Here is a 17,871-nt window from a genome sequence, read left to right on the forward strand (position 1 = left end):
GGGGAAAACAACTGCCGCTCCTCACAGTCTTCAAAACTAGAGAATCACGCTTCATCAAGAACAAACAAAATCTCATCTCTCAAAGAGCTTCTGAGATGAAACCAGATTTCTCTTTAGAAAGTCAACGTCCCTTTTCATTGCTCAGGGAAAATAGTGGCACACTTTTTATCTCTGTGTTTCCCTTCCTCTCTTTTCTTTCCTATTCACTTGCATCTGCAGTCCGTCAGTGACCAAAGAACCTCATGGAAGGTTTGATCAGCAGTATTGTTCAAAGGCATCAAAAATCTGTCCTAATAAGTGAGGAGCCTTTTTTCTCAGATGCCGCCACGTCTCCTTCCACCTGTCAGAAAAATAAACATGCCTTTGCTGCAAAAAATCATGTTGAAAGAAAAGTAAAATGTGTTTGCGTGAAGAAAAGGAGAGATGCGAGCAGAGGGACCTCGGATAGGGCAAGAAAATGCAAAGTCGAAGAAACGGCGTCTCTTAGGAAACGAGTCAGACATCTGCGGAGAGTTAGATGCTTCTGTCTTGAATTTTAACTCCATTGTGAGACATGGTGGAGTCAGAAATTTGAATTGGTATTATACCTATTCTTGTCTGCTTTATTCTGTAACTGTTGTCTGTTAGATGTGTTGTTATGAACAAAAAAAAAAAAAAGAGTCCTGCTTCCACCCACACATGTTGCATAGTAAACTATGGCTAAGCTTTAGATCAGGGAAGGCAAATGTTGTGGTCTGCTACACTGTAGAAAGAGCAGAAATACACCCTCAGGTTAAAGGAGCTCTATATATATGCTTTTCCCTATGTACTCCTATGTACTCTCTTACAGTGGTGGATGCTTAAATTAAACATGGCCAAAGTTTGAAATAATGAGGTATGTACAAGTGAGCCAAAAGCTCAGGCTTCAGGCTTCAGGCTGCTCTAAATTGTACACAAGTTTCTACTCTTGGATCCCTGTAATGTTAGTATAGACATCAGGCGCACAGCAGCCCTGCCTCTCCCACCACCACCACTGCCATCACCTGCTATTCAAACGTTCTCTTTACGAGGGGCAGCCAATCAGAAATTTGATTTAAAGCTATGCAATTAACTTGCAATCTTATTGCCTATGAAATGGCAGCTTTGAAGATGGAGACCAGGTCTGCAATTATTCTCAGTCAGCTGCTGTCTTCAGAGCGACTTTAGTGCATCAAGACGGCAATAAAATCGAGTCCGTTAGGTGGAGTCGCTCTGCTACCAGTTTGCAGTCAAATGAGATCAAGTTGGCAATTACTTGTAATCTGTTTGTATAAGACAAACTTGTCATCTACATAAATGTAGTGTCCATCCAGAATCTCTTGGATCTGAAACATAAATTCAATAATTCCTCCACAGATAGTGACATAGTTACTGCTGGACCGCGATTTAACTGCAGCACAACATAAGCACTTGGCAAACTTTGATTTTATATAAGATCCAATACAACCAGTGGCCAACCAGTTATGGTGAGTCTGTTATTGCAAAGAAAAGCGTCATAGACAATGGGCACTCATCGGCGCAGCACGTTAGCAATCTGCTTGTGTTTATGAATTAGATTGCAGTTATTTGCAAAGCCTTCACCAACCTGTCTAAGAGTGATTGTAGTGAGTCTGAGTCACACCACTATTGTTTGGAGGTCGGTTACCTCCTACCAGGCAACCTGTCCAATCGCTTTGCAATGAAAAAGTTGGTTGTGCAACACCCTCAACCTCTGGGTGACCAGTTAGTCGCCGCAACTACTTGCAGCCAAATAAAAGATCAATGCAATCAGCAGGAAAACGCCACTTTTCCTAATCACATGCAGGCTGCTTTTCTATTTTTACTCTTGTGCGACTGAGCCATAAAACATCTTGTTTCAGAGGATGAACTGAGGGGCTGCACAAAGGGCTCAGTGAAAGATAAACATATTATTTTGAACTGTGACTCATCCAAAGCTGCTGTAGGACAATCCAAGAATGACAAATATGCAGCTGGAAATTTGTATAACAGGTATAATTCATCTGGATTTGAGGTGTATTTTTGTGTTTGTGTGTTCATGGAATATGTATGTGCTGTGCTGTTCCCATCATATTATTTTATGATGGGAACAGCAGCAGAAAATTCAAGTAATATTTTCTCTTGCAGCCACTCTTTCAGTGCCATAACCATGAAGTCATTGGGGCGAATGTAAGCTGTATGACCTTACCATGTCATATAATACATGAACTTTTCAAGTTTGTCGTCCTTACGACCATATGTACATCATCCAGCCGCCGTGAATGCGTTATTGCTGCCTTGCCGAATGTATGGGACAGAAAACGGAGACAGCATTGCCGCAAAGGAGCTTGTAATTTAGGCAAAGTGGATTTCTTGTTGCTGCGGTGACGGCACCATACATGAATCAAGAATGCAACACTGAGGAACTTGGCTTTTGAAGAATCTAAGACTTATATTCAGAGTGGTTGGTAAGGGATGTGTTTATTCAACCATTGTTTATTGCTTTGGTCTGAGGTAGTGAAGTGTGTTTTGTCTTGGCTTGCCGTTTTGTTATGACTACAGGAGCTGCTATAGATAGAGAGACATTTTGAAAATCTGCACTCCTCTTCGCTTGAGCCCATTTTTTAAAAAAATCCTGGACATTCAAATTAAAGCTTCCAAGTTTTGTTTTGTTGGTTTTTTTAGCCCTTGTTTTTTAAAGGCCTCTCTTTCAAATTATCCTTGACTTCATTCTCACACAGCGCGGACACAAAAAAAAGACATATTTTTGTAAACTGATGGATTCTCAGCCTGACGTTATTGGTCCAACACTTTCAAATGAATAGGGCAGACGGAGCCTGAAAAATTGGCAAAGTTGTGGCAGACTAATCTACAGCACACTGTGCCGAGACAAAGTGAGCTGCTTCATGTTGGGATCATTTATACTGGGGGTTGCTTTGAAGTGCTTCCCAATCCCTTTCATTGTGCCCAGGAAGATTAATTAGCCAAAGCCAGAACAATCAGTTAAATCCACAACAGGAAGATTATTTTAGGGAAACCAATCTTTTTTTTTCCCCTTCCCATCCACCCACCGCCCCCACCACCTCATTCACGCTCTCTTCACTTGAAAGACTGATGAGAGGTGGGGATTGTGGGGATATTCTTAATGCTAGTGGACTTTGGCTCTGTAAAACAGATTATGGTCATTTAAAATGCTCAGACTCTCTCCCCTGGTTACACCTTGAAATATGTTGGGGAGGAGGGGGGCAACTGTTGCTTTTCACGGGTCGAATTAATCCCCCGAGCTCTGTTAAACTATTCATCAAGCTCTGAATTAATTGATTCAGCGACTCTTCAGAAAATGCTGTAAATGTTTTTACAATACTGTTAAAGCGCGTATCTGCGTTTGTGTGTGTGCGTGCGTGTGTGTGTGTGTCCATACATGTGTGTTTCTGGGTAAAAAGTGGGGGTTGCGCTAACCAAACCCTTTTTCAACTTCTATAATCAGACTCTGGTTTAGTGGAGTGTAATTTAGCCCCAGACAGACTTCCTCCAGTCCTCCCCAGTGGAGATAGCTAGCTAGCTATTGAGCCGCTGCTGCTGCGTTTGATGTGTCCTGCCCTCCACCATGGCCCTGTCCTTTTCCAAACCCAGCTGTCTTGAGCCCATAAGTGCTTTGTGTCAGATCTCGCTGTAGTCACTATCATCCAGTAGGGGGTGTTGCGCAGAGCGAGTAATGTCAGTCTGCGGACCCCCTGTGGAGATGTGAAGGAGCTGTGAAGAGCGAGGGAATACTCTGAGCCATGAATAAAGAGGGGATACCCACAGTGTGTGTGTGCGCGCGCCTCATCTAAGGGAGTTGTTGGTCTGGCCTGAAAATGCATACATGTGAGTGTGTCTGTGGAAAGAAAGAAATACTTATTCAGCAACAATACCACAATTGTTATCCAGTAGAGACACACCGTTTAAGAGCGTCTCTGGGGCATCAGAGACAACAAGAGAGTGCATGATTACTATATATTACTTAATAAGTATTATTTGATTAATGTGGTGCCTTACTTTCTTGCTGACTATGCATCTTTCCAACCTCTGTCTTCTCAGGTAACCATGGTGCATAAGGAGTATGAGGAGAAGATCAAAGGTCTGATGCCGGTGGAGCTCAGGCAGGAGCTGGAGGACACAATCAGCTCACTGAAAGCTCAGGTGAGGTTTGATCTGATAGAGGCAAAACCAGAGCAAGAAAGATGTGTTCAGTCTGTTGAACATCTCATTGAGAATCCATTCATTTTCTTCCATTAACAGCATTATAACTTATAAAGTCTTGAGCTGGGAAGCAGGTACAGCGATTTGTTGAAACATCTGCAAAAAATTAAATGGATATACAGTCTTTAGCTCTTTACCTCAGCTTTCAGTATGTGTCCATGTCTGTTTACTCTGGAGGAGGTTGTAAAACTTGGTGAAATGAGTTTGATAGTGTCTGATGAGTCAGTGAAGCTCACTTCAGCCTGATGACACTCATACTGAGCGATACTGAGGTCAGTAGTTAAGGATAGCTGCTGTTAGCTGGCATTAGTGTAAAACTTTGAAGTGGCTCTGACACTGTGGCAGGAAAAAAAAAAACGTCGTACAATGAGGGGATGTAATGAAAAATGGGTACCATCCTTCATATATAACTCTATAGTTTTATATCTGAAGCGGTAGACACAAATTAAAATTTTCACGACACATGAACGCCTACAAGTTCTCTTGTCTGCCTTTGGCGCACTATGTACTTGGCCGGTCTTTAGCCACATACATGAAACGCCATTAGGCAGTGCGGCGATGTTCGTGTCGGCCACTGTATTCAAGCTGGCGGGGCGCCATGGTGGCTCCCATGAGCCAACAGCTGCTCCTTTGCATTTTTATGGATTATTTTTAAGTTTATGAGAGTATGAGACAGTTTGTTGGAAGATGTAATTACACACAAATCTATGTATGTTATTGTATGAGTACAATATTCTTTATTTCTATTAAAGAAACTGAAAACATGACTGTATCTGTTAGTAGTTTTTAGGAATAGATCTCCAGGCTTATTCAAGGGTATTCAAAGCTCTTCTTTGGATGTTGGCTGTCTTTCATATTCTTTGTCAAGATGATCCCCCACTGCTTCAATAATGTCGAGGTTTGGGCTCTGAGGATGGCAATCCATGACTGAGAGTGATGTTTCATTGTGTGTTTTTGAATTGGCATTGTATTTGAGATTATTGTCATCCTGAAAAATGAATTTTTCTGCCACTCAGACACTTTCCAGATGGTACTGCTGGGTGGATTTAGTTTGCTGGGTGTAGATATACAGAAAATGGATGTAAGCTGCAAACATGCCAGATTTGATCATATCTGCTGATTTATATCCTTAACCCCCAGGCAGGTCCCACGAAACTATACAGTATGGAAGTGATTGTATGCAGATACACAACAAACCACACATAACAAAGACATGTATAAACAATATACCATCCTCAGGTAGAAGTGATCACAGATCACGTTGGACATAAGCCATTGCCTGAGATCTGGAGAGCATTCTCTTTATTTTAACTACTAAACTACTGCAGTGTTTACTTCCTTTTGTTGCTATTGCAGGATTTTGTGTGTTTTCACTTTCTTCTGTTATAAATCAATCAAAACTGAGGTAAAGCCCTCTGTATGACACTAGATGTAGACTTATCTGTGTGAGTGAGACCTTTCTTCCGTGCAGTTTCGGCGTAACACTCGATCATGGCCTCGGCATTCACTTCGGACCCTGCTGATCCTCTCTGCAAATGTTAATCTCTCATTGTCTTCCCCTCAGATCAAACAGTCAGCCTTTGCATAACCGCACTCGTACGTTTCTCCTCCGAGCCTTGTCCTTTGTCTCAGCATTTACATTGTAAATAATTTCGTTGGAATAATAATAATAACAGCGTGCAGTGCAGGTCTCTATAAAACGCTCTCATCATTAACCCCTGCCTTGTTCAAATAGCGCTTCCAAGATCCCGTTTCATTGGACAGACCGCAGCTCCGCGATCAAAAATGTTTATAAAATGCGATTCATGACCAGAGCAGCCTCTCCTCTCATTGACAGTGTCTTGGGTTTTGCACATTAAAGTGCATTATTTTTATTACATAGTTTGAGAAAGAAAAAAAAAGGTGCAGAGAGTTTCCGTGTCTCTGGAGGCATCCAACCACATTTGGGTATGGTTTTGCATACACTTTCCCAGTGCGAAGTGCCAAATGAAATGCTAGAACTTGAACTGAGGTCTCCCCCACAGAAAGGAATGTACCCTCAGCTCCAGTACGGTAGTCCCAGAACAATGCGGATTCTTTTGGAGCTGTGATTATTCTGCCAGGCTCTAGATGCCGTGTAAATGTAGATGGAGTTTATTTTCACTTCAGCGAAGCACACTTCATAAATAAACCGGCACTTTGTAGCCAAACAAAAGAACGGTGCTGCCTCCTAACCTCGGCTAACCTGGGCCTGTAATCTTCCCAGCGTGCCTTAACCCCGCTGCCCTAATCTCCTGACCCCCGGCCCCTGCTGTCGTGACCCCAGGAGTCAACAACCGAGCTTTTCTTCTAAAAAAGCACAACCGACCTAAATCAATCAAACCCTTCTCCACTTCCAATTCCTGTGTCCTGATGAACCAGTTCTTGCTTCCTTCATACTGAATATATTTGAACTCTTTACCCCTTGAAAGCCAACTAGGAGTAGCTCTTGATGCTCTTTTCTAACCTGAGTGGTTTCGGTCATGTTTCAGGCCTGATTATGGAGCAATATGATTGGATTTGCAATTAGAAGTTAGTGAAGGTGGTCTCTGCCTTTGCAGTTACCCTTGTAAAAACATAGAAAACTCTTCTAATGGTCACCAAACCACGTCTTTGTTTCGTTTTCGAAACTCGTCATAATGGTGGAAAGAGTTGAAGATTACCCCGTGCCGTTCTCTGTTTCAGGTTAACTTCCTTCAGATGAGAGCCTCTTTGCTACAGGAAGACCTGGATGCCTGTCGCAGCAGCAGGTGAGCATGTCGATCTGAAGTAGGCCAGAGCAGTAAAACTTTATGAGAAATGAGTAAAATGACAGAAAAGGTTCTGGTCATTCATTCCCAGACTATTCTGTAATCATAATATATGAAGTTTTTGTGTTTACTGTGGACCGTTAAAAAAGAAGACTCTACAAGTTAGTGGAAAACCTGGATTTTTTTGTCATTTCATTGGTTCTCTTTACTTACAATTACCTTGGTGTAATATGAATGACCATAAATCAACAGAAAATGGTGTAAAATGTATGACAATACAGTTAAAAGGTCAAAATCCGTGTATTGAGTAACATATTTTGAAGCTGTCCAGTGGGCCAGATTAGAGTCTTTGGCGGACCGATTCTAGCCCCATGGCCTTACGTTTGACATCCCCGGTTTTGAACCTACAGAAATGCATGTGTGTAGTACACATCATAATCAGTCTGCTGCCTTGCTTTAAAGGTGCAGACGCGAGCCTTGTCTTTGACTAAGACAGCTTCCAGTCTGAAGGGCTTTAATTGCTTTCCCTGCATCCATCACGCTGTAAGAGCCATTTATGTTTTTGCAACTATATACATGTGCAGCGATGACAGCGCCCTGTCAGACAATGCCGCAGCTCACGTCTGTGTGCGCAATGCTCCCAGGACTGTCACTCACGGCAGATCACAGGAAAACTGTTATTTCCCTGCACTCTGCCCTCATTCCTAAAAGTGACTGTGAGTCAGTAAGGAGTGAGTAAATCAGAGCCGGTTTGCATTTGTGTTGAAATTACGACAACAAGTGTCTCTCTGCACAGGTAACAGCACGACAGGCTGATAACGTCAGGCTGATCTTCCGCCCGGACATGAAGGACGGCGTCGCCGATCAGGTGTGAGCACTGTTGGCTGTTACGAGTATTTGACACACCTGCCACGTCATCTTTTACTTTGAAAGACTGTTTTTTTCTCCATTGGTTTAACATCTGAAATATTTATTCATTGTCAGATTTTAGTTTTGTCTTGTTCAAAAAAAAAATTCTCATGTTTTTAGCTTTTTGTATTGTTGTTTTTCAAAGCATTATTAACTTGATGGTTTTTTTAAATATATCAACTGCTTTTAATAAAACACTTTGCTTCAGTTTTCTATTGTCCTCCTATTATTTTTTCCTTATTCCGAGCATGTTTTTCATCTTCTTCAAATACCTCATAATTAATCCCTTATTTAGGGGGAGTTGTGCCATTGCCTTTGTTTTTCAATGACCACAAAATGCATGTTAACCAAGATTAGCTGTGTAACTACAGTCCCAGACCTTGAAATCCCATCTCCCCATCACTGTTTAGCATTGCCTTTCTGCTTAAGACCCCATTTGAACTGTAAAGAGTAGTTGGGGGGGTTTGTGGTTGTTTCAGATAAAGACCGCCGCAAGTTGGTTGTTTGAATCTCAGGCCAAAGGCTACAGTCCTCGGCCCCAGTGTTTCTGCCTCTGCGCACCACTTTGTGTTTTTACCAGCGGCTCAAACCCAAGCCGACGAAGGAGTCCGCAAAATGGTCACCCCGTCTCCAAAGTCTCCAGCTCAGAGGCTTTTTGATGATAATAACATTTGGTGGCTCCATAATGAGCCATTGTCTGTTGGGTGCTCTGTATGGTAGGTGAGGAATGCATGGGCTCGAATTGATTTTTGGACAGTTTGGAGGTGTTATTAAATCCCTTAAATCAGATTGGATTTCAAAGAGAGGCATCTGCGCGTATTTGCACTGGAACGGCTTTTCTTCTGACGCCCACAGTTCGCGTGTTGCCGTTGTCCGTGACCTTTTTCCCGCTGTCTCCAAATGAAACACGATTCCCTTTGCTCTGTATTTATTTGATGTGCTGATTCTGCTGCCCAGGCAGAGACCGAGGAGAAGAAGAATAGGGAAAAAAAGAGACAGAAAGGAGAGAGGAGTGTCAAACCAGCAGGAATTTAGTCTTTCAGCACAAAGCCTTTGTAGAGCGTGTTGTTTCTGGATGAAGTGCACAGAGGAAACATAGCTATTACAACACAGCATCTTCAGCGCATGCCTGTACATCTAAGGAAGTATGCGAAAGGGTGGTTTGCATGGTGTTTGTAATTACATTGCCTCTCCTCTCATTGACAGTGTCTGGGGTTTTGCACGTTAAAGTGCATTATTATTATTGCATAGTTTTAAAAAAAGAAAAAGTGCCGAGGGTTTTCGTGTCTCTGGGAGCATCCAACCCAAATGAAAGTACTTCGTACATCATTTCCAACCACTTACAGAGACGAGTTTTAATAGCAGGGACCGTATGTAAACATGGCTGCTGCTCAGTATTCAAGTTTTAGGTTGGGACGTGGTACTGAGCTCCTGAGTCTTTAAATTTCAGGTAGATCAGCTGGTGTCTTGGATCAAATTTAAAAAGAAAACTTTCATCGATCCATCACAGATTAGCTTTAAAAAAGTTGGCGTGTTTCATGGCCAGTGAGTGTTGTAAAAGCACCCGGCACACATCCTCTCGTCTTAGCCAAAAAAAAAAAAGTTTTTCTGGGCCGTGAGCATGCATAAATTGTTTCAAAAGCAGAGCAAGGTTTTAACTTTCCATCTTTGGCTGCGGTACACAAATTCATTCTCGTGTAAATCTGAGAGAGTCAGATGGGAGACATTTGATGAACTAACACAGAATCATCCAGTCTTACAGATGCTGACAGTGCAACACTGGTTTAAAAAATCTTGATAGTTGTTAATAAGTAATAATAATAACAGTTGCTGAATAATTTGTTTCCTAAACATTGGTTGTGTTCTTGCATTGCTTCAATGTTAGCTACTCATACATTTATGTACAGTCCCCATAAACCATTACCTACTTCCATATGTTCAGTATGGGACCATTTTGAAGGGGGCAAAGACCTCATAATCGTGTCCTTGTTGCACCATTTTCTACAGGCATTGTATTTCCTTTCCATGTCTCTTTACTCTTAATGCCCAAATATAAACTCATCTGCCGCTTTATTAAGGACATCTTACCTTCAGAAGTGCCTTAATTCTTCATGACTGGAGGTTCTTGAAACATGACATGACAGCATCTCTCACTTGCTGCAGCTGACTCTATTGGATTGAGATTTCCAGACTTTGAAGGCCATTTGGCTAACATGAACTCAATGTCATGTTCAAGAAACCAGATGATTTGAGCTTTGTGACATGGTGCGTTATCGTGCTGGACGCAGAAATCAGAAGATCGGCACACTGTGGTCATAAAGAGATGGACATGATCGCCAAGGCTTAAACGATACTTATTTGGTACTAAGAAAAAAATCCCCCACTACATTCCACCACAACCAGCAGTGTGAACCATTGATATAAGCTCGGATGGATCCAAGCTTTATGTTGTTTACTCCAACTCCACTGCTCTAACCCCACCATTGGCATTTTGCAGCAGAAATCGCGACTCATCAGACAAGGCAACATTTTTCCAATCTTATCCAGGTGAACTGTAGCCTGGGTTTCATTATATTATGGCAGGAGTGGCACCTGGTGTGGTCTTTTGCAGTCCATCTGCCTCAAGGTTTGACATGTTGTGCGCTCAAAGATGCTCTTCTGCATACCTCAGTTGTAATAAGTGACTTACTGTTGCCTTCCTATCACCGTGAGGCGGACCTCTCTGACATCAACAGAGCATTTTCTCCCAGAAAACTGCTGTTCGCTGAATATTTTCTTTCTTTTTTAGACCATTCTCTGTAAACTCTAGAGATGGCTGTGTGTAAAAATCCCATCATATCAGCAGTTTGTAAAATACTCATACCAACCATGCCACAATCCAGTTGTCTTAAATCACCTTTTGTCCCCTTTCTGATGCTGATTTTGAACTTCAGCAGGTCGACTTGAGCATGTCTAACACGCCTAAATGTGTTGAGAAGCTGCCCTGTGATTGGCTCATTAGATATTTGCGTTGACGAGCAGTTAAACAGGTGTACTTACTGAAGTGACAGTGAGCCTGTATAAATTCAGCTTGATTTATAGTTGCGCCTTATGAGGTTGCACGCTAGCTACAGAGCCTTGGTACATAAATACAGAAACTAAGCAGCGTGTCACGACTAAGGCAGCTTTAGAGAAAACCTTACATAAACAACGTAATTATGACAAATGTAAGGATTAACACGAGGCACCATGCAACGTGAAGGAAAGAATGTAAACTTAGGTTGTGTGAGGCATGGGGGGATTAAATTCAATATGGTTGTAGTGTTGCTCTCATCCATTGAAGTGTAACAGTGAACTAAAAATCTGAATCAGCAAGAGTCTCATCAACCCCAAAATTGACGTCATCACTGTAACTGATGCAACCGAGCCGACACACGTGGTATTTATTAGCTGCTGTTTCCTGAACCTGCGCCTGCTGATGGGTATTTGCTTCAAATGGTAACAATATCTGCGTCCTCTTTTTACCTTTACATCAAAAAGAGATGTTTTACGCCCGGATATTGTTTCCTGGGTGATTTCTTTTACTGTAAACACGAGAACTGACAGAAGTAGGTGCAAAATTTAAAAAAAAAAAAAAAAGTTGGAGATCAAGCCACATCTGGTTTAACCTCTGCATAAAGATCATCTATAAAAATTGTCAAACACCCACTCCCGAGTCTGTCATTAGAAAGAGGGCTGCAGACGCGGTTAGACAATAAGACGGGCACTTTGTTTGAAGCATACGGAGCTATTAAGGTTGGCTGTAGATCTAAAGGTTAATGTGTTCTTGGGCTTATTTAGCAGAAGCCCGTTTTCCTCATTTACACCCAAATAGGCTCCAGCCATAACCTTTCCTTTAATCTGTGTTATTACTCAGACATAGTTTCACTCTAATTGATTGTCCACCAACCAAATTACCTCCATAATTGTGCTTGTGTAAATACAAGCCATGAATGTCATTTCCACAGAGCCGACATGGCCCCATTAAGGATCAAAGCCCTCGCTTCCTCTCGGCTATCTCCACATCAGACAAGCGGACTGTTATGTGACAACAGTGAAGGGCAGTTAGGCAGCACCAGAGGTTTCCACTCATCCACCGTGTTCTTCCTTGCTGCTGCTGCTGCTGCTGCTGCCTCCGCCGCTGCTCACGGCTGATGTGTGACGCTCGTTCAGCTGAGATTCCGGCTGATTTTTAACGGGGCTCGCTTCAGCTGGAGGTTTTGGTGTTTCGCTGTCCTAATGAGGGGTTTTCTCGAGCGCGTGGGAATTTTAAATGCCGCCGCAGCCGAGATCAAAAGTGCTGCATGTCGCTAAATCTGAAATGATGCTGTTTCTCTGTGCAGATGAACCTTAAACTGTTGTTTTCTGTATGTGTTTTACACCTTTAGGATATCAGAGAGGTTATTTGAGGACATTCAGTAGCTGGCAAACCGAACAGGCTGCTGTGTGCGTGTATATACCTTAGTCTCAGCCCTTGTGACAAGCCGCCGGGAATGACTGTACATCAGTGTTTGATTGACAAAGTTGCTGCTTGTGTGTGTGTGTGATCATACGTGCAGCTGGGTCTTTTTATAGAGCTTCATTGTGAGTCAGACCCTAGGAGGCCGGCGTTTGGCTGCTGTACACTGCTTGCATAAATAAACCTGTTTATCGCCAGCACTTCTGTCTCTCTCTCCCACACACACACACACACACACACACACACACACACACACAACGCCTTCAACACGTTTCACTTACGCTGTTTATTCTGTCTTCCATCTTGTTTTTTACCTTTGTTGATTCTGTATTTATGGCAGTGATCCCGCCCCCACCCCCACCCCCCTTCCCCAACCTACTCCACCTCCCCTTCTTTTTTCCTGGGCCCTTGTCACTCAAACGCAACAGGAGCTATGAAAAGGATATGCCGCTGTGTGATCTCAGGAAGAAGTGGGTTACAGGCTGGAGTGAAGAAGGCACAGCAGGTTGTGTTTGTGTGATTGTGACACGGATCTGCCGTCTGGGCTGATCGTGTGGGTTGAGCAGAGGGACAGACGTCCATGCATTCAAGACAGTGTGGGAGGTTTTGTCTGTACCACTTGCCCTATGTCTCTGTCTGGGTATGCGGTATATCTCGCTCCTTCTTTTTATCTTGCTCAGCCTCTCTGCCTAAAGTGGTAATGGGTCAGTAGACAATTGCAAAACTGGCACTAATCACCTGAAAATGCATCTGTTTTTGTTTAGTTTTTTAGCCATTCAAACCTTTGCAGGCTTTTGGATAATTTACCTTGGATTTTCTCTGTGCTGTCACGGTACTCCCACTGTCCTGGGGGGATGACTGGCATGGCAGGGCTGTTAGCTCATCTAGTTGGTCTATAAAAGCTCTTCCATCACCTTATATTGAATCTACACCTTCCTCATCCTCACAAGTACTTTGTGTACTCTGACACTGCTGACGCCATCGCACCATTCATGTTTAAATAAGGTGCACATGGCACATTAATGCTAAGCAATAAAGCTTATAAAGAAGCACATGCGCCCGCCCACATTTTGTCTTTTTCCATCAGTTAATGCAAATATCTAATCAGTCCATCACATGGCAGCTATTCAGTGCATGTAGGCATGTAAACATGGTGGAGATGACCTGCTGAAGTTCAAACCGAGCATCAGAATGGGGAAGAAAGGTGATTTAAGAGACTTTGAATGTTGAATGGCGGTCTGAATATTTCAAAAACTCGTGATGTACTGGGATTTTCCCACGCAACCATCTCTAGGGTTTAGAGATACCAAAAACAAAGAAGATCTCCAGTAAGCAGCAGTCCTCTGAGTGACAATGCCTTGTTGATGCCAGAGGAGAATGGCCAAGCTGATAGAAAGGCAACAGTAACTCAAATAACCAGTCATTACAATTGAGGTACGCAGAAAAGCATCTCTGGATGGACAACATGGCAGACCTTGGAGCAAATGGGCTACAGCAGCAGAAGAGCTGCCTCTCCTATTAGCTGAGAACAAGAAACTAAGGCTGCAGTTTAGGATCCATGCTTCCTTGTATCAACTGTCCAGGCTGCTGCTGGTGGTTTAATGGTGTGGGGGAGATGTTTTTGGCACACTCTGGGCACCTTAGTGCCAACTGAGTATTGTTTAAACACCAAGCCTACATGAGTATTGTTGCTGTCCATGTCCGTCTCTTTATGACCTCAGTGAGTCCACATCCCAAACCAATACAGCATCTTTGGGATGTGGTGGAACAGAAGATTCCCATTGTGTGCAGCCGACAAATCTGCAGCAACTGCGTGATGCTGTCATGTCAATATGGAGCAAAATCTCAGAGGAATGTGTCCGCCGACTTGTTGCACCATGATGAATTAACGCAGTTATGAAGGCAAAAGACAAAAGAGCAACATTGGTATCCAGACAGCCATCTTTTTGAATTATGTAGGATGTTATTGTCAACTTATGAAACTAAAAGGAGACCCAGAACTGTTGATATAAAATTTTATGTCAATTGGTTTTCAAAGCAGAAATTGGGCTTCTTTTAGTTTTGTCATTAAAAAGTGGTTTCAGAAGAGTTTCCCATCTTTTTGTTTTATTATTAAATAGTTTCGATGTGCTTGTTAGTAGCTGCAGTCCTAAAAGGGGATGTCTAAGTATCTCAGCCTTGATCTGATTGTCATGTGTATTTGCCTGCACAGACAATGTGATAGCTTGGTATTTCTTCTCTGGATTTGGACTAACATCTGACAGATGAACAACATCAGACTTTTCCGGGAGTTAAAAACAGACACTCGTTGAGCGTTTTAGCCCTCATCGTAGCATGCCCCCGTTGCCATGGCACTCACTCTCTTGATATGTCACACCCTTTTAATGGAGGAACAGGAAGTGGGGATAAAGATAAAATCTGGCATCTGATGAATGGACGAGCAAGTTAATCACCTTCACAGGTCAGAGGAGGGGGGAACCCTACATCTCCAAGTCAGGAAGGAAGAAGACGGGGTTAAAGTGATAAATTAGGGATGAGTGGGGGGGTTAGGTTAAGACTGATTCAGAGACGGATCACTGTCCTGTCAAGCATGGTAGAACTGGGGCATCCAGCTTGTGAAGTGTCTGCATGGTGCTTCAGTGCAAGCAGCAGAGGAAATGAAAGTCATTACTGTCAGTGTGGAGTGAGCTTCATGGCCCAAACGGGATTAGACGGTGCATCCGACATTGTTTCTATACATTGTTAGACTTAAAAGTCAAGCGCAAAATGGGATTAAAACGAGGGGAAAAAACCAATAAATAACCTCCAACACACTCCCCCCCCCTTTGCCTCTTTTATTTCTTCTATGTCTTCCCTACCTTCCAGTTCCCTACCTATTTCATAGTTTTTTCTCTTTCACCTGTCTCACTTCCCCTTTTCTGCTCTCTGGGATACGTTTATCTTTCCCTACTTCTGTTCTTTTCACACACTCCTCCCCATCATCATAATTCACACGTAGGCGCAGACTCCCACTTGCACTTTACATTCTCTGTTTTGCAAATAAAAAAAATAAAAATAATACATCCTTCTGGGGCCAATTGGTGCTTGAAATCCAACTTTACTCCCCTCAAACTGAACCCTTTCAAAAACAAACCCCCTCCACAACTCGCACTCTTTTCCCCCTCCCTTCCTCCTGTTCCTCTTTCAAAACAGCCCCATAACAAACTGGTGAATTGTTGCCCTTCCTTAACTTTTAAGGGTATTATGCACCATGTCCAACTTCAAAGCCTGTCTTAACTCCACACTTTAATTGTATCTTCCCCAGCTCGCTGCATGCTATTTGATTCTGCTGACAACAGCACTTCTCCCACCGTTCTTCTCCATCCTTCTCCACCTTTACTCGTCTTGGTCCTTCCTTAAGTTGTGTGTGGACACCTTGCGCCACCATCAACACTGCTGCACCTCTCTCATCAGCTTCTTGCTTCCTTTAGAGACCATTGCACCCCCCAGTTGTCACCTGCTTTGAAGAGGTGGCCTCCATTTCCTCTCTCGGCAGTCGCTTGTCGCCTGGAGTGTGTACACACCAAACAAACTTGAAACAGTAACCCCCTGTCCTACATTGGTTAGCCTCTTTATCTGTTCTCTCTCTCCCTCTCTGTCTGTGAGAGCTGACTTACACCTCATGGCCCTGGTTGATAATTGCCGTAAGCTTCCCTCTTGGTTTCATTTTCCATTGTCCTCCCCCAAATTCTTGGCTCTGGCTTGAGATAAAGGGATGAGTACTTCAAAGGGGTCTGCAAAGAGTTTAACCCCGAGCCGAAAAGGAACAGCACACAATACTGTAATTGAGAGCAGTTAGTGATCACAGAGCTTCTGCACAGAGAGGACAGCACCGGTGGACTCGCACACACGCACACACGCACACACTCTTAGTGTTTATAGCTACAGCTGAAGTGGCCATCAGCAGTTGGGACAGCCCAAGGCTACTCATAACCCATCCATAAAAAAAAAGAAAAACTTTCCTGTCCTCTAAAGTTAAATTCAGTTTTATTTATATGGCACCAAATCACAACAATAGTCGGCTCAAGGCGCTTTATATTGTAAGGCAAATACAATAACACAGAGAAAACCCCAACAATCAGACGACCTCCTATGAGCAACCGCTTGGCGACAGTGGGAAGGAAAAACTCCCTTTTAACAGGAAGAGGAGAGGGAGAGGTACCCATCTGCTGTGACCAGATGAGGTAAGGGGGGGGGGGGGGGGGGAGATAAGATAAAAGATTCTGTGAAAGAGCCAGAGATTAATAATAAACATTAAATGCAGAGAGGTGTATAAACACATAGTGAGTGAAGAAGAAACTCTCAGTGTCACATGGGAAGCCTCCAGCAGGCTACGCTTATTCAGCATAATTAAGGGAGGATTCAGGGTCACCTGATCCAGTCCTAATTATATGCTATATCAAAAAGCTCATTTCTAAGCCTAATCTTAAAAGTAGACAGAGTGTCTCCCAATACAAACTGGGAGCTGATTCCACAGAACAGGGGCCTGAAAGCTGAAGGCGCTGCCTCCCATTCTACTTTTAAATATCCCAGAAAGTAAGCCAGCACTCTGAGAATAAAGTGCTCTACTGGTGTGATATGGTACTATGAAGTCTTCAAGATAAGATGAGGACTGATTATTCAGGACTTTGTGTGTGAGGAGAAAGATAAAGTAAATTTAAAGTTGATTCTGGATTTAACAGGGAGCCAATGAAGAGAAGCCAATATGGGAGAAAAATGCTCTCGGTCTTTCATTTATCAGAATGTTTCCCATCAAATATGACTTAAGGTGAAGTATTGAGATCCATGTTGCGCATGGAGAGAAAAAAGCAGTCAACATTAAAGAAGTAATGGGCTTACATCTGATTTATGTGACTCCCCCTCCCTCCCAATCCAACCGTCTCTATTTATAGAGCTCTTTGTAGCAGGTCTGAATTTGACCTGTCCCTGTAATAATATCTGCCCATAAAGAGTGACAGTTACATCCCATAACCTCTCCCCTTGAAGCCTCTCTTTTCAAAGATCTTTTTATAGGAGACAGAAACCCCTGGGCAGCCCCGGTCTCAGGCTGGTCACAGACCTGAGGTCAGCTCCTGAGGGGCAGCAGGGAAAATCCGACCAGTTGAACCACGGAGGGGGTTGAAGAGGCAGGACACGAGGGTCCAACTGGCCCCTGGTACCGGCAGGGGGTCCCTACCATCACCCTGGTGATGTCTTCCACCCTGATGTGTTTACTGTCAGAGGTCAGCCCTGGCTGTGCAAAGTTAACAAAGACTCACTCTGTCAGAGGTGCTGTTGGTATATTACCCAGATGACCTGTATAACCTGCACAGAGACCTCTGCTATGTAGATTTTTGTGAGATACGAAATTGTGCTTGTGCTAACATTTCTGTCGCCCCAAGTCTGACTCATTATTATTATTATTATTAATGTCTTTCATGGGACAGGGTTTTCTCCTTCATC

At 43.1% G+C, this 17,871-nt stretch overlaps 1 protein-coding gene across 12 annotated transcripts in view; it reads left to right on the forward strand.

The window, feature by feature from the left end:
• Positions 1-8,126, forward strand: part of cep112 (centrosomal protein 112) — a 130,777-nt gene extending 122,651 nt beyond the window's left edge. For 7 of the 12 annotated variants that reach the window (XM_085155858.1, XM_085155864.1, XM_085155862.1 and 4 more), the window contains 3 exons: positions 4,075-4,176; positions 6,940-7,004; positions 7,467-7,777. In XM_085155858.1, coding sequence (XP_085011984.1) covers positions 4,075-4,176; positions 6,940-7,004; positions 7,467-7,491 — 192 coding nt within the window. In that variant the 3' untranslated portion in view covers positions 7,492-7,777. Of the gene's footprint in view, positions 1-4,074; positions 4,177-6,939; positions 7,009-7,466; positions 7,779-7,800 lie in introns of those variants that run through there. The other 5 variants (XM_085155863.1, XM_085155870.1, XM_085155861.1 and 2 more) reach the window with 3 other exon arrangements.
• The last annotated feature ends 9,745 nt before the right edge of the window (positions 8,127-17,871 follow it).

This window comes from Neolamprologus multifasciatus, chromosome 4 (assembly GCF_963576455.1).
Source record: "Neolamprologus multifasciatus chromosome 4, fNeoMul1.2, whole genome shotgun sequence".
NCBI lineage: Eukaryota > Metazoa > Chordata > Actinopteri > Cichliformes > Cichlidae > Neolamprologus > Neolamprologus multifasciatus.